Source organism: Mixophyes fleayi, chromosome 3, assembly GCF_038048845.1.
Source record: "Mixophyes fleayi isolate aMixFle1 chromosome 3, aMixFle1.hap1, whole genome shotgun sequence".
Taxonomy (NCBI): Eukaryota; Metazoa; Chordata; class Amphibia; order Anura; family Limnodynastidae; genus Mixophyes; species Mixophyes fleayi.
Genome location: NC_134404.1, coordinates 161,609,074 through 161,625,888, shown reverse-complemented (window position 1 = coordinate 161,625,888; position 16,815 = coordinate 161,609,074). Strand labels below are relative to the sequence as shown.

Sequence of the window (16,815 nt, the reverse complement as noted above, 5' to 3'; positions counted from 1 at the left end):
TAGGATTAACGCGGCGCTAGTACTATTACCTTTAATACAGTCATTTTAACCCAGATTTTTGCTCGCTGCCCTGAGAGCTGCGAGCAAAAGTCAGAGTTAAAATTACCATACTAAAGGTAATGCTGTGCACTTTTACTGTAGTAACATAATAGTGCGCAGCCCGCGTTATTCCTAGAATAACGCCGCCAAATTGAATTGGCCCCTAAGACTAAGGGACAGATTTGGCAAACTTTCTAAGAAGTAAAAGTGAAGGTGTTGCCAATAGCTACTAGTTTCTAGCTATAATTTATCTACTACATTCTAGAAAATGGTAGCTAGAATCTGATTGCAAGAATTTACGATTTGGGGGGAAAAAGAAATACAGTATCTACAATATGGTATAGTCAATAAAAAACAAAACATAAAACAGACAGCAAAAACATTTTATGCCATTTTAACTTAAAAACAATGCGAAAAAACATACACACATGTTTTGACTAACACCAACAACCTGGTATATTTGAAATATTAAGCTTCATTTGTATACATTTGTAACAATAATACATACATATTTAAAATAAAGATTTGATGTGACCTATGTCAATGTATTCATTTTTAATTTACATAACTCCAAATATGCAATACAAGTTTTCATATGTACAGTATAGTTCTCATGTTTACAAAATGTTTTACCTTTGAAGAATGGAGAGAGCATCTTTGCAAGGCATTCGTCTAAGGAACAAAGCCTGTATGTATACAGATATGTATTTTTCTGTCTGCTGGTTCATCACTAAGAATTCTGAGTAGCCTTCTTCAAAGGGGTTGTGATCTCTATGGGATTAGAGACAAAAATACTTTCTATGAAACTAATAAAAAAAAATTCTGGTCCTGTATTAAAGTAAAATATAACAATCTAAATTCAATATTTGTTCAGAAACTATAAAAACGAAAAAAATGTCACCAATATCAACTATATACATTATTCGAATACTTAAATTTATATTATTATTACATTTTGTAATTATATTTTAATTTAGATATCATCATATCTAAAAATTAATGGATTCAGGTAGCAAATTTCCTTTAAAAGCAGATAACAGTGCGGTTATCATATATGGCGGCATGTAGTCTCCATCATGAACTGTACATTGTCTATACCCCTATAGGGGTATAGCAGCATAGGCATTTTTTCTCCACACATAGGGATATATTTACTAAACGGCGGGTTTGAAAAAGGGGAGTTGTTGGCCATAGCAACCAATCAGATTCTAGTTATCACTTATTTAGTACATTCTACAAAACAACAGCTAGAATCTGATTGGTTGCTATAGGCAACATCTCCACTTTTTCAAACCCACACTTTAGTAAATATACCCCTTAGAGTTGTGGGTTCCTTCCAAACAACTGAACTTTCATTTCATCTGTCCACAGAACATTTTGGCCCAAGCTCTTTAGCAAACTTCAAACATGCAGCAATATGTTTTTTGTACATCAATGACATCCACCCATCATCATCATCATCTATTTATATAGCGCCACTAATTCAGTAGCGCTGTACAAAGAACACACTTATATCTGTCCCATTGGAGCTTACAGTCGAGAGAGAGAGAGAGAGAGAGAGAGAGAGAGAGAGAGAGAGAGAGAGAGAGAGAGAGACTAGGGTCAATTTGATAGAAGCCAATTAACCGACTAGTATGTTTTTGGAGTGAATACCATTCTTGTTCAGTGTTTTAAGTATTGTAGATTTGTGAACAGATATCTTTGCAAGTTGCAAAGATTTCTGTAGGTCTTTAGCTGGCACTCCAGCATTATTCTTAACCACAGTCATCTTTGCAGGGTGGTTACTCCTAGGGAGATTGGCATTTGTGCTGAACTTTCACCTTTTATGGAAAATTTGTCTTACCGTGGACTGATGAACCTGAAGGATTTTAGAGATACCTATGTAACCCTTTTCAGCTTTATGCAAGTCAACAATTCTTAAACTTAAGTCATCTGAGATCTTATTTGTTTGAGGGATGATTAAGATCAGACAATGCTTCCTGTGAATTTCAAACTCCAAATTTGTGAGTGGTTTTTATAAGATTAAACAAACTTATATAAAACTTATATTCTTGTGACATAGGTGAAGATCAGATCACAGGTTATGACCAATTTATGCAGAAATCCATGTAATTCCAAAGGGTTGCCACCAGTCGCGGGCTGGCAGATTTCAGCCCGGGGGGCGCACAGGCGGCCGCATCACATGACACCTGATGCAGCCGCATCATTTGTGACGCGGCCGCATCGCGTGTCATGTGATGCGGCCGCCGGCAATATTCAAGGAATACAGCCTCCAAAGGGGGGTGGCCGGCCCAAAAAGCTGTTAGACTGAGCGGCACAGTGTCCCCTGCCCAGCCCGCGGCTGGTTGGCACTGTGTATATACAATGTATTGCAAGATATATCATGCACACCTTTATGGTGTCATCCACACACAGTAACATGTCTGAGAGACTCACCTCCTCTCTGTATCCAGTATTATGTCTGTATCTATATACTGAGCCAGCAGTTCAACCATCTGCTCCAGTTTTTCCAACAGAACAGAGGACAAAGTACACATGTCATCATCTATATCTTCTCTGTTGTACAAGTTAGCTACAAACACATCAAGATGTTAACAGATGTTTTACATTATCATTATAAAGAGATTTTATTACACAATTAACATGTCAGATTTCTTGATAAATCCATAATGTTCTATAGGTAGTGCCCAAAGCAGCAAACAATAATTTTTCTAGTGCAATTTGAGAACTGAAAGCAGGTATCTGAGCAACGCCATCCATCCTTCACAGTTACCTGTACAATAGTTTTCACAAATACAAGTACTGTCATTCAAGATTTCATTTCAACCCAAATGGTCTCATTTAGAGGCTTTATTAGTTCAAACCCTTAGTTGATAAAACAGATTTGAACACATTATTGTTCAGTTTTTGTTGCCTTATAGTGAAAAACATGGTTAAATATCGCTTAAGCACAAACAATGCTATTTTGCAGAGTGCACAACATTGTTTCAACAAAGCAAAAAAAAATCTGGGGGATGTCACTAAATTTTGTTATAGTGACAAGGGACAAGGGATGGGAGGAGAACGTCAGAGTCCACATTAAAATGTTTTAAAATTAAGCAAATATACAGCAACTAATGAAATACTAATTAGCTCCATCCAGTGCAAGTTAGACCATATAACTCTAATGTCTGATTAGTTGTTATGGGTTACTTAGCATTAAGCTTGGATTTGTGCAAAGATCATACAGGCTCAGGTCTTCTGGCAGGGATGACACTCTGTTTACTTTCACATTCTCATGCTCCGTTAGGGGTCTCAGTATGTACCGCCTGTCATAATTTGGCTTATCTGCAGGCTACTGACATTATACTGGCGGAAGTGGAGTATTGCCTCATATTGTGCTCTGGTTTAGCACAGTGGAATATAAAGGTTTTAAAACCAATATGACCAAATAGAGGACTTCTTTGTCAAGCCCTACTTAATTCTCATATCTTCTCTGATAGTTGAGGCCTTGTAGTTCTTGCATAGAATGTAAAGGTTTCCCTGATAAACTGCCCTTTATATTAGATTGTCTGCGTGATATTGCTGAAATAAATTGGCATAAATCATTCATTATTCCACAACACTAAACTACTCTCTAATTCACTAATAATGCCCAACTGAAAATAAACATAACTACTGTTCTTTGTTCCATACATCTTTACTACTAATTTGTCTAATCCAAATTCCTAATTAGTACTTAACAAAAACCGGAATGCAAACAACATTTTTAACTCTTTTAAACTATATATAACTAACGTAAATGTAACACTCAACACAACCATAATTATTCTATTTTAACTATTTTCTTACTATAAAAAAACAAACCAAAAACACACTGGTTTAATAAAAGTTTAGAGAAGCAGTGTACTTAGCAGGATTTCGAAGGATATTGCAAAGGAAGAAGGATTTATATAACCAATCTTAAAAATATATATAGTTGTAATATGCAGCAGACACAATATAAGTTATGTTGCTTTCAATTCTATGAAAGGAATGAGCTGAGGGAAGCAGAACACAGGGCTCAGTCACACTTGCATAAAAAAAAACACGGGTGTACCCTAAATACAGGTTTTATAAATATCCGTGAAGTATGTGTGCATGTGCTGACATGTATATTTAATGCTAGATGCCCAAATACTACTTTTAAAAGGATTCATCATGGGCTGGTCCCATAGTGTGCTACCTTGGCATGGGGCACTGGGCCACTCGTATTTTATTTCCATTAAAATAGGCTGCTGAGTCGAGTCTTGCCCCCCGGGCTAAAATTTGCCAGCCCTCCCGTGCTCGCAGCTCCATGCATGGGAAAACGCCATGTCCATAAACGTGGAAAATAGATCTATCTCCTGACCCAAACCCAGCCCATCAGGATGTAGGTCTACTTTGTGGTCATTAAGGGGTTAAAGTACAGGTCAGTTCAATACTCAGGCCTCTCCAGACATACCTAAGATATTTTTCTCCTCATTGGACAGCTCTAGTTCTGTATCTTCCTCCTTATATGGTGAGGGCTCATCATCATTTTTCAAGTCAGACGGAGCTTTGCTAGAAATATCTTCACTTCTCACAGATGGGACTGTTAGCATGGAGGAGTCTTTCATACAGATCTGGAAGGAGACAGCACATATCAGATTCAGTGCCAGAAAATGAACAAGGTGCAGAAGTGTCTGGCAAATGATGCTTAATGTTCTGCTACTTATGTGTAACATACGCAATAAATAAAAGGGTATTCAGTCAAAAGCATTTTTATTAAGGGTATGAAATTAGATTTAAATTACCATAGTGAATCTAAATTAAAATTGGCCTGCTTAATGGAGAATGTGGATAACTAAAAAACAAAAAAGCTAGATGTGGAAAAGGGTAACTGATATGATGTACTGTATATAATTAGATGGAAAAAAAGCTGTAATTATAGTAATTATATTAACTATTAAAGTATAACAGACACCATTGGACACCATGTAAATTATTAATTTCCAAAAAGAACCTCTCTTTTTTGCTAAGTGAGCCATTGGCAACTCAGTAACACAATTTATCATAACTGGAAGACTTTACTATTTCAGCACAGTGGCTTAGTGGTTAGCACTTCTGCTTCACAGCACTGGGGTCATGAGTTCAATTCCCCACCATGGTCTTATCTGTTTGGAGTTTATATGTTCTCCCTGTGTTTACGTGGGTTTCCTCCCACACTCCAAAAACATAGTAGTAGGTAAATTGGCTGCCATTAAATTGACCTTAGTCTTTCCCAGTGTGTGTTTATGTGAACGTTAGGTAATTTAGACTGTAAGCTCCAATGGGACAGGGACTGCTGTGAGTGAGTTCTCTGCACAGCGCTGCAGAATTAGTGGCGCTATATAAATAGCTGATGATGACGATTAATTAATTATTCGATTCATCAGTACTCTCTTCCACTACTTTCTTATCTTAACTTTTCTAACTGTTCCTTACCTCTGGAATACCCCCCCCCCCCTCCTCTTGACATGACCACTCTTACCATCTGTTTTGAAATCTAAAGTAAGGATAACTGCCTATAAATCATTGCAACTATTTGACCATGACTACATTAATTTACATACACCTATGACAACTACAGATTTCAATGTGGGTTAAAGAACACTCACACCTATGTGGTACTTAAGTTATTGTATAAAATGGAAACTGTCACACGAGGCCATATCTTCAGAAGGAACATGTGGTTTCTTTTAATGCAAGTATGATTTATGCAATTTCAAATATTTAAATATCATTTCTAGGGACACATTTCTTTTGAGCAGGTGCACTGATGCACATAATGGGCCTGATTCATTAAGGAATGTAAGGCAAAAAAATAAGTAAGTTTTCTCCTTGACAAAACCATGTTACAATGCAAGGGGTGCATATTAGTTTATTATTTTGTACGTAAGTTAAATACTGGCTGTTTCATGTAGCAGCTTTATTTTTACACTGAAATTTAAAGTTGATCTATGACATGCTCTACCCCAATTATAAATATGTCCCTACATTTTAAGTCCCCCCCCCCCTCTTATGCAACATTGTTCTGCCAATGTGCAAAGTTACCAATTTCCTTTGCTTTACTTTTCTTAATGAAAAATAGATTATATATATTCATAATTGTTAGCTCATACATAAAACAAAAAAAATGTAAAAACTGAGATTTCCACTGAGTTTACAGATCAAGCAAATTAACACTATGCAGCTGGTCAGTATTCAAAAGAATCAGAGGCATTTCCAGACAAAAGTATCTTGGTGCACCGGGGACTGTTTCTGATCATTTGGGGTAATTGTAATTAAGCATTGTTATCAGATCTGTATTGTGATCTGTATTGTGATGACCCACATAAACAGCAGTGAAATAGACTCCATCTGTTCAAATCTAAAGAGGTACTGTCAAGAATCTGATACAAACCAAATCAGTTCTATTAATGTATGCAGCTGAGCCATGATTCCTGACCGTCTTTCCCAGAAACTCCCACAAATGGAGACCTAGATCACATGTTTACCACTATTGGGGAGAAAATGGTATGGGTTGAGGGGAATCCAAAATCTCAAACATAAGAGATTGTGAAACTTTTCCAAATGTGTTTTACATCCAATAACAACATGTGGACATAATTACACGATCACCATGGGCTCCATTATCTAATCCTATGCAAAGTTCAAACATATGTTTGCATAACATACATGCTAAGTGATGTGAAGGCATGCTGACTGTTTGTGGCATTGAGTACACAGCTCATTAATAAATTAAACGGGATAGGAGATACAAAGCCAGATGTTAAATTTGATAGTGACGTCTGGTATTCCTGGAGCATATGATATGATATATGAAATATGATAAGGCACATGAACAACACAAAGCACAACTTTGCACCAAACACACTCTGGACCTCATTTAGTGAAGGACACCTAACATACACAAAAACAACTTATGCAAAAAATACATACTTATATGTGTATGTTGAATCTGATGTATCTCATTAAGCATCCAACTCAAAAACAAAAGTATTTGCACCAGGTGTACATCAGACCTACAAATATGTTTACTTAATAATAAAGTAGAGATGCAGATTGACAGTGTTAGCAACAAATTATTAAAGTCACATTACCCTATTGGTACACAATATAATAATGTAATGATGAGTCACATACACAAGAGAAAATATCGTCTTGACAGTTAACAATTGTGAAAGTTGTATTTTCCATAAGATGTAGTACAAACAACTCCACATTCAGGGGTGTAACAATATGGGGTGCAGTGGTAACAAGGCCTGGAAGTGAGGAGGGCTGATAATGCCGGGTCACCACTTTCCCTTTGAGGACCCCACTACACGCTGAGGCACCGGCTCTACTCTCAAAAGAACAAAACGGAATCCTCTTTTGAGTGGCAAGAACAACACCCCCCTACCCAAGTGTAGCTATGGGGCATGGCAAAGCATTAACAGCTTTAACAATCCAACAGCAATCTTGTTTTCAGAAGTATTCTAAATGGAAATGATAAATAAATAATGCAAATAGATAATAAAGCTCCAAAACTAATTAAGTACTATTAGTTGAAGTGGTCAATACTCAAGCAGCCAATCAGAAGCGGCTAAATAGTGTTGCTTATCATCTCGTATGTTTGTACCAACCCTCTGACATCCACAAGAGATATACCTCCTAAGAGGTATATCCAACCCTCTGACATCCACAAGAGATATACCTCCTAAGAGGTATATCCAACACTCTGACATCCACAAGAGATATACCTCCTAAGAGGTATATCTGGGGATCCTGTGTAGCACTTAAGTGAATTATTAGCGCAAATTTGTGAATATACCCTTACTGTACTCAGCTTAGTCTGTCTCGTCCCTGCTTTCCCCTGTTCTGAGAAATGCATCCCCATGCAAGTAGAATACAAAAGTTTAAAAACTTACCCATGAATATGATCTAATTTTTTTAAGTCTTTTATAAACAGGAAAGCATCATTAAGGCAAACTGTATAGTATTGGTATTTTAACATTCCCTTTCCTTCCCTAATTTTTATTTAAAATATTATGCCATTTTAGATCAACAAAAATGTAAAAATTAAATATAGTAGTAAATTCTAGAAGAAAAACTCAGCCTTATTTTCCATTTTGGTTATTAGTTTAAGTAAAACATTTTGGAAATAGTTGTATTTGTAATCTCATGAACATTTAATATAAATGTGGCTATACTAGACACCATTAGGTCATTTCCTGCATTAAACAAGAGAGTAGGTACTTTCCATTGCTATTCTGCTTTACGGGTGATTATGTAAAAATCAAAATGCTCAGTTATGTCAAAGGAAACTCAGTACAAACTGCATTGAAAAACATCCAAATATGTTTATCAATAGTGCTGTCAACATCAAGTCCTCGCACCATCAAAATAACAGTGCAAGGGTTAAATTTAAATATAAAAACCGCTGCTTCATACACAATCAATATAAGTCACTCTGCTTAGTGAGCATGTGAAAAAAATCCACTTAAAAATTTTAATGCACAAAGGAAACTAAAAAAAGACACAGTCAATAAATGGTAACATAGGTCAAAAGTAGCTTGTGAAATTTCAACCGATAAGAATCTAGAATTACTAAAAAGACAGATGAACTAGCGGCAATTAGTACACATATATTAAGTGCTGGACTTGATCAATATTTTAAGAGAATTTTCAACTCCATATTTGTCTTCCTATTTAACAATTGTAATAGATCTTTACCTGAGCCTCATCCTCCTCAATAAGAGCCTTCAGTTTCCCTGGAGTACTTGTGATTTGTCTCAATATTTGAGGCTGTTGAAGGCAAGGTTCAGTCTGGGCATCTATGGATAAAAGCATGGAGAATTTCAGTTATCATTAAGTCCCCAACTCATCAAAGTATAGATACATGACTGCATGACATGAACTGTAATAGCAACATTAGCTTATTAACATAATGAAATGAATAACATAAATAATTATTAACTTTAATATTAACTTATTCTGTATAAACTCGAACTACGTTCTTAAGACCAACCACAAAGAGTGCTTATGCTTATACATAAAACCAGGAATACTTCTCAATAATCACATGACACTATCACCAAAGGGGGCACACATATCAGCCTACCAAGGAACAATTTAGAACATCTCACTATAAATGGACATGTGCTGTGACAACAAGCTCATCATTAAGAAATGGACCAATGAATTCCTTTATGGTTAATGTTTAGGGAACTCTCACAGCTCCCCAATCCAACCAGTTAATAACTTAGTCTTCCTTCATTTCCTGGTCAGTGACCCTCAGTTTCATCCTGCGTTCCAGCTCTAGTTACCCCTTTCTATGTATTCAAATTGATTTGATTAAATTATGCAGCTTCAGAGTCGTAACAGTGGTCCAAGTGGAAATTTAGAAGCACCAGGTATGGAAAATGTAAGTGAATGGACTTTGATAGTTTTACAATGAGGGCACTAGGCAAAGTGGCGGTATGGCATACCAGAGTCGCAACGAGGGTAGTGTGGGCAGTACAACCGCCCAAGGCACAGGGCCTAATGAGGGGCGCAACACCTGCCCGTTACATACCACATCCCCACCAATGAAGTGGCAATTTAATACTGCGGTGGCAGCACCGCAGGACTACTTTGCCCATTGAAGACAGCCAGTGGAAGGAGGAGGGTGCCGGCTTTCTGTTCCTGCAGCATCCTGACATACAAATAATGATGTCAGGACGCTGTCAGAACACAGACGACGAGGAGCCGGCACAGAAAGAAGAAAGTCACAGGAAAAGATGACAGAAATAAGAAATGAAGTTCAGGTAAGTAAAATATTGCAGAGGCTGGTGAGAAGAGGGGGCTGGAGAGAATGGGGTGAGGAGTCTGGAGAGGACAGGAGCGAGGGCTGGTGAGCAAGGTGTCTGGAGTGAATGGGGGGGTCTGGAGAGAAGAAGTGAGGGGTCTGGTGAGGGGGGTGTCTGGAGTGAATGGGGGGGTCTGGAGACCAGTGAGGTATCTGATGAGGAGGGTGTCTGGAATGAATATGGGGGTGTGGAGAGAAGGAGTGAGTGAGGGGTCTGGTGAGGAGGGTGTCTGGAGTTAATGGGGGGGGTCTGGAGAGAAGGAGTGAGGGATCTGGTGAGCAGGGTGTCTGGAGTAAATGGGGGGTGTCTGGATAGATGGAGTGAGGGTCTGGAGTGAATGGGGGAGCGTCTGGAGAGAAGGAGTGAGGGTCTGGAGTGAATGGGGGAGGGTCTGGAGAGAAGGAGTGAGGGGTCTGGTGAGGAGGGTGTCTGGAGTGAATGGGGGCGGTCTCGAGAGAAGGAGTGAGGGGTCTGGTGACGAGGGTGTCTGGAGAAAAGGGGTCTGGTGAGGAGGGTGTCTGGAGAGAAGGAGTGAGGGTCTGGAGTGAATGGGGGAGGGTCTGGAGAGAAGGAGTGAGGGGTCTGGTGATGAGGGTGTCTGGAGAAAAGGGGTCTGGTGAGGAGGGTGTCTGGAGAGAAGGAGTGAGGGATCTGGTTAGGAGAGTGTCTGGAGAGAAGGAGTGAAAGATCTGGTGAGGAGAGCGTGTCTGGAGAGAAGGGGTGAGGGGTCTGGTGCAGAGGGTGTCTGGAGAAAAGGGGTCTGGCGTGGAGGGTGTCTGGAGTTTATGGGGGGGTCTGAAGAGAAGGGAGTGAGGGGTCTGGTGAAGAGAGTGTCTGGAGAGAAGGAGTGAGGGATCTAGTGTGGAGAGTGTCTGGAGAGAAGGAGTGAGGGGTCTGGTGAGGAGGGTGTCTGGAGAGAAGGAGTGAGGGATCTAGTGTGGAGAGTGTCTGGAGAGAAGGAGTGAGAGGTCTGGTGCAGAGAGTGTCTGGAGTGAATGGGGGAAACTGGAGTGAGTGGTCTGGTGAGGAGGGAGTCAGGTGGTGGTGGGGGTCTAGAGAGAATATAGGGGGATGCAAGGGGTTGGAGAGAAGGGGGTGTTCTTTGGAGTACATAAATAATGATGCATACTATGAAAACATAAGTAATGTAAAAAATCAGTAAAATATTAATTATATAATAAATATATTAATTATATAATAATTACTATTAAATATGGGGAAATTTGTAAGCCATACTTTGATTGTGGGGCTGGTGGGAGAAATAGGCATTTGTATTAAATGGAAATGGTAATAATTTTATGTCGGGGCTGGTGAGAGTCTGTTTGTTAAATATGGAGGCTTTTAATTTAATGTTGGGTATGGTGAGGAATAATTTGATTTTTTAAATGGGGATGTTATTAGTTTAATGGTGGAGGCTGGTGAGGGGTGAAGTAGGTCTATTTATTAGATGGGAATGCTACTAATTTAATGTATGGGCTGATGCATGGCATAGTCTGTTTATTAAATGGGAATGTTATTAATTTAATGTCAGGACTGGTTGGGGGAGTTTTATTTATTAAACGTGGATGCTACTAGATTGATGTCGGGGCTATATGGAGGGAAATAGACATTAACTATAAATCCTATTACTTAAATTCTGGAGCTGATTAGGTGGAAGGAGGCTTGTTTTTAAACAGAAAAAGCTACTGATTTAATGTATGTCTGCTTGTGGGGAGGGAGACCTAGATTCTTCACTCACTGCTTAGCTTACCAGGAGGTGAGTAATAACAATCTCATTTCCAAACAGGACCCCAATATTCCAGGATCTGTCTAAGCAGCAACGGAGCATAAGACACCAGCAGACAGAAGACACCGGAGATACTTAACCGCTGAGAGGCAGCATCTACTCCCATAAAGGTACATTGTAGGAAAGGGGGTGGGGCACCAGTGCCTGTTTCACCCAGGGCTCTAAAATGTCTTGTTACATCTCTGTTGCATACCACCGTGTACCAGCCCACTTCGACCGGTGTTAATATAAAAATGTGTACAGAAAGGCCTCTGGTACATTCTGAGAGCCTTCTACATGAAGTAGTGAAAGAGCCCATTTTGAAGCACCACCAAAGTTCTTTTCAGAAAAGTTTATTCACATGTGCTAAAATGTCACGGTCCCTCTTACCTCTATCTGACCCACTCCCCTTCCATACCATAAACAGAAGTCCTTTACTTTAATTTTTTAAGAGGACAGGAGAACGTGATGGAGAGAAGAAGGAGAAGAAGTAGAATAAATAATTCCACCTTCTATAATATACTAGGACTTTGTTCCAGAAATGTTTTAACAGAATGACTGTTCTGTCCCTTTATTTTTCCTCTCTTTCTTTGGTGACATTTCCGTAATGCTAGTATCATTCCTTACAACTAAAGGAAGGAGGCGTTATAGTCATTTACAAAGAAATATGGTCCTGGACCTTGCATTAATTTGGAGAGAAAATTTGAAACCGAACCATGAATCATCCTTAAATATTGTATTATATAGACAAACCATTTAATTCAGAATTCAGTCAGCTTGTCTGTGGATAAGCTCTTTGACCCTTCTATATTAATAAAGTACTTACATTTACTTTACATTACTGTTATCAACAAAATAGATATTGTGGTTTTCTCTTTTAAATACAATCAAAATGATAAGAGTGAAGTATTTATTTTATAGGATAGATTTTTTTCCAATTTATTTTCTCCCTGGCCCTTGGTAATTTGTCTGCAATAAATATTGCTTTTCTTTTCAGTGTACAAGAAACAATATGTTGGTGAGAAATTGCTCACTGACCGGGACAGACAGTGCTCCTGTACACATCGATCAATGTGTCTGAAAACAGATAATGGTTGGAATGAATAATGATCATTACAAGGCAGAACCTAGAGAGTGGGATGTACCAGATGCTTATTGATACAAACCCTGAGCTATGAACAAATGTCATGTACTCAGGTTACTGAGAATATATTGGTGATCAGTGAAATTAGAGCAAAAGTGCCACATATGATCCATCTATAGTTTCTGTTCTTTTTTTCTGACATTTGACATAAAGTTTAATGATAAAAAGGTCCACAGTATCATTCTTCCTATTGATGTATGGAAATAACTGTTGCTGGGAGAAATTAATAATTTGAAAGTTGAATACAGCACCATCTTGTAGCCTACATCATTGGAAGATTGGCATATAGACAATTGCCCAGGGCACCAAAATCATGGACGACACCCAAGCCTGTAGTGTACAAGTGGAACTCACTGCACAGTTCCTATTTTACAAATGGTAGGGGGAGGTCTATTGTTGTGAGCAGAAACCATGCAATCTAGTGACTGGCCAAATATACCAGTTGTGCTGAATACAAAAGTGCTATATGCTTCCCCATTCTATGGAGGAAGTCATGTGACCTCACATAGTGCATTGAAGACTTGTTATAGGTGTCTTCATTGTATGTCAGCACTATTACATCCTGTGTAAAATAATAGTATAGTATCTGGAATATTAATCGCTACTTATGCTTTTTTTTCTATTTATTAATATATAGGAGAGACCCATTTGAATCTATAGAATTTTTCCACTTTAAAAAAAGAAAGGACGAAATAGAAGAAAAGAAACAAGACATGAAAAAGGATTTAGTGAAGCACATGGTGGGGGGGTCAAGTGAAGTAAATGAGGACCACAACAATACTAGAGCAGCATTCTCTATATAGGAGACCCTACAATGATGAGTCCATTTTGTCACAATCGCTAGTTTGGTCAATGAAGGTAAATATTTGTTCACAACATGATAAAACATGTACAGATTTAGTCACAGCTTCTAAATTATACGTGTCCTAAACTATAGAAGCAGTTGTATGAGTATATATTATATATCTTCTAATCCTTAACACATGTTTTTCACATTTAACACACTAAGATTTAAAAACATACTTTAAAAACAAGATTGATGCAACTGAACAACTCAGACCCAGCTTTTTTTTGCTGCTCAGCTCACCACCAACTTGATCCCACTCCTTGGACATTTCACTCAGGGCCGGATTAAGGGAATGGAGGCCCCTGGGCTAAGGGGGCCTCCATTCCCCCCATGAGGGCCCCCCCCCCGTGATCCAAGCTGTCCACGCCCCCCCCCCCCCTCCCTCGGGCACTTACCTCCTTCTCCGGTGCGCTGTACGCTCTTTACTGAGGAGATCTCGTGAGAGTGAGGCTCACGAGATCTCCTCAGTAAGGAGACTACAACGCACCGGAGAAGGACCGCAGTGAAAGTGCTCAGCAGCACTGATCTCGCCGGGGGCGCCCCCGACCGATCAATACTGCTGCTGAGCACTCTCAAGGGCCCCCTGCATGCCATAGGCCCCTGGGCTGTAGCCCAGTTAGCCCTATGGTTAATCCGGCCCTGATTTCACTGCACTCCCGTTGTCACATAAACCCCAATTCTTTACAAATATTTATTCTCTCAATCCCTACTAGGAATTCTCCTGTATGTTTCAGCAAGCTATAAACATCCTTTTCTTAAGAAAAGCTTTTCCTGACCTCTCTGCTAACCTGTCTCATTCCTCACACTCCTCTTGCATGTTGTTTGAACTCTGGCTTTAAACATACTAACATAGTACTACAAACTGACACGTTCCTTTCCATTCTGGCTTCCACCCTCTGTGTAAATTGTCTTCCAACAGAGACAATTGACATTGACTTCAGGATTGTCAAGTACAATAGGCGTTTCTAATTTCTCCTAAATCATTCATCTGTTTTTGACATGATTGACCATACACAAACCCTCTATTATCTTGTTCTCCATAATAGAGACCTTTCTTGGATTGTATAGTGTTTTACCAATTGACTGTCCAGTGTATCTTTCTTTCTTTTCACCATTATTTTCTTGTTTGCAGGGTGGATATATTGCCCTAATCCTTCAAATGTTCTATAATGACCTAGGGAGGCCAGTTTCCTCCTATCTGGTTCCTATTCAACCTTATCTTACTCCCCTCAGTAGGATTCATTTTGTAACAGACCCTCCTCAGCTGTACTCTTGTACTTGTACCTCCAATGAAAAGTCGGTTTGTAAAGGTAAGTTTGTTTATATGTGTACAACATGAGCTGTAAACATCCCAATTACACTGTGCTACAGAATATGTCTGTACATTTATATACAGAAATACTAAGTATAATAAGTACTTTTGCTTAGAATTATATGGATAATGACATATGTCATATCTGCTGTTTCAGCAGATATGACATATGTCAGTTATTGTACTGTAAAGAAACGAAACACAATTCCACAGCACATTCTTTGTATCCAAACCTGTTTCCCTTGATTCCTCAGGCACAGCGATGTCACATAAACTTCCGGATTCACTATCATCATCTTCAAATAGGTCTTCCTGGGCAGGTTTTCGCAGCCCTTCTGTCAGCTTAGCTAATATTTTGTACTGTGAAAAAAAACACATTTGTCCATTGACCAATATTAACAAGCTCTTCTTCTTCATCATCTTTAATGGGTTGTCCACTTTAGGACCCCTTCCTTTACTGGTTTGTTAGTGGTCACCCATGTAGCAGGTAAGGGGGAACTAGCACTTGAGTTCTACTCTTACTTATACCGCTTTCATACTGCCGCCCCGGCAATATCCCGGGTTTTTCAAGCCGGGTTTTTGCCGGGGCTCGGAGCATCCCAGCTCAGAAACACCATTCATACTGCACCTCAGACCCGGGAATTTCCCGGGTTGACCCCATTCATACTGCACAAGTCTGTGCCCTGGCAATTTGTGGGAGTCATCACCAGAGCAGTTTTCATTGGCTGAAAAATGGTGATGTCATTGAAAGGTAGACAATTGGATTAATAGAATAGACAATAGAATTTGCAGACAGCCAATCAGCTTGTTTTCTGTGCAACTAAGCTTGCCTAAGTTAACTGGTTAATGCTGGAACACAGCATTTATATGTCTCATAATCTGGGGATGTGATGATTCACGCAATCAATATAATAATGTGTATAGTATTTGGGATCTAAGTACCTTTCTTCATCACTCAACGACTGAACTTATCATTCGGATTCCTGCACAATATTTACATAAAGGTATGGTAAGAAGGTGTGACCAATGTGTAGACTGCAGCAGAACATACTCTCAGGCCAGCCTTCCAACACGCCTTGACAATTCATTTTGGCAAGATATTGTGATTTAAAGGTGCAGGGATAATAACTATTGGTGCTTAGAATTTAATTTTACTCTATGGTAATAAAACGAGGCAGCAACTTGACATGTACATTGAGCTTTCTTCTTTGTGACCCCTCTGTGGCTGAAGAATGAGCATTATACAGCCAGGGACTGGCTAAATGACCTTTAATTGTTGATGACCTTTATATACTACTTATATTCCAAATTTAGTGTACTTGTAGCTCTATTCTGGTTGATGTTCTTAATTTTCTCACAATCCAAACCCAATTACTACATTTTACTCTTTCCCCTTTTAATAAAGAATAAAGAAAACTGAGAGGTCACCTTCACCTTCAGTTCCAAAAAATGTATGTACACAGTACAGTAGAATCACTGTGAGATATGCTGCACACAGATTTGTACTATAAAACATACCCCTCACCATTGCCCCACAGTTCTTCATGATTCACTGACAGGCAGACAGCCAATCATCTTGTTTTCTGTGCAACCCGGGTTGAAAAACCTGGGTTGCACCATTCATAGTGCAGGCAACCCGGGTCCGACCCGTCAATTACCCCTCGATAAATCCCGGGTTGAAGACCCGGGTTTTTAGACCGGGATTTTTGACTTGTACCATTCATACTGCACCAAGACCCTGGTCGTTTGAGCTCGCCCCGGCAAAAACCCGGGATTTTGGTGCAGTATGAATGGGTAATCCCTTCAAGTCTGTGTTATTTCATGTGTAAGAAGACGACTCCAGATCAATTTGGAGGTCTT

The 16,815-nt window shown here is 39.2% G+C and overlaps 1 protein-coding gene across 1 annotated transcript in view; it reads right to left on the bottom strand.

Moving 5' to 3' along the window:
• LOC142143197 (dynein axonemal heavy chain 5-like) overlaps positions 1-16,815 on the bottom strand; it is a 188,890-nt gene that overhangs the window by 158,609 nt on the left and 13,466 nt on the right. The window contains 5 exon segments of the mRNA XM_075200908.1: positions 673-810; positions 2,476-2,611; positions 4,502-4,661; positions 8,773-8,873; positions 15,189-15,315. Of these exon segments, the coding sequence (XP_075057009.1) occupies positions 673-810; positions 2,476-2,611; positions 4,502-4,661; positions 8,773-8,873; positions 15,189-15,315 (662 nt within the window).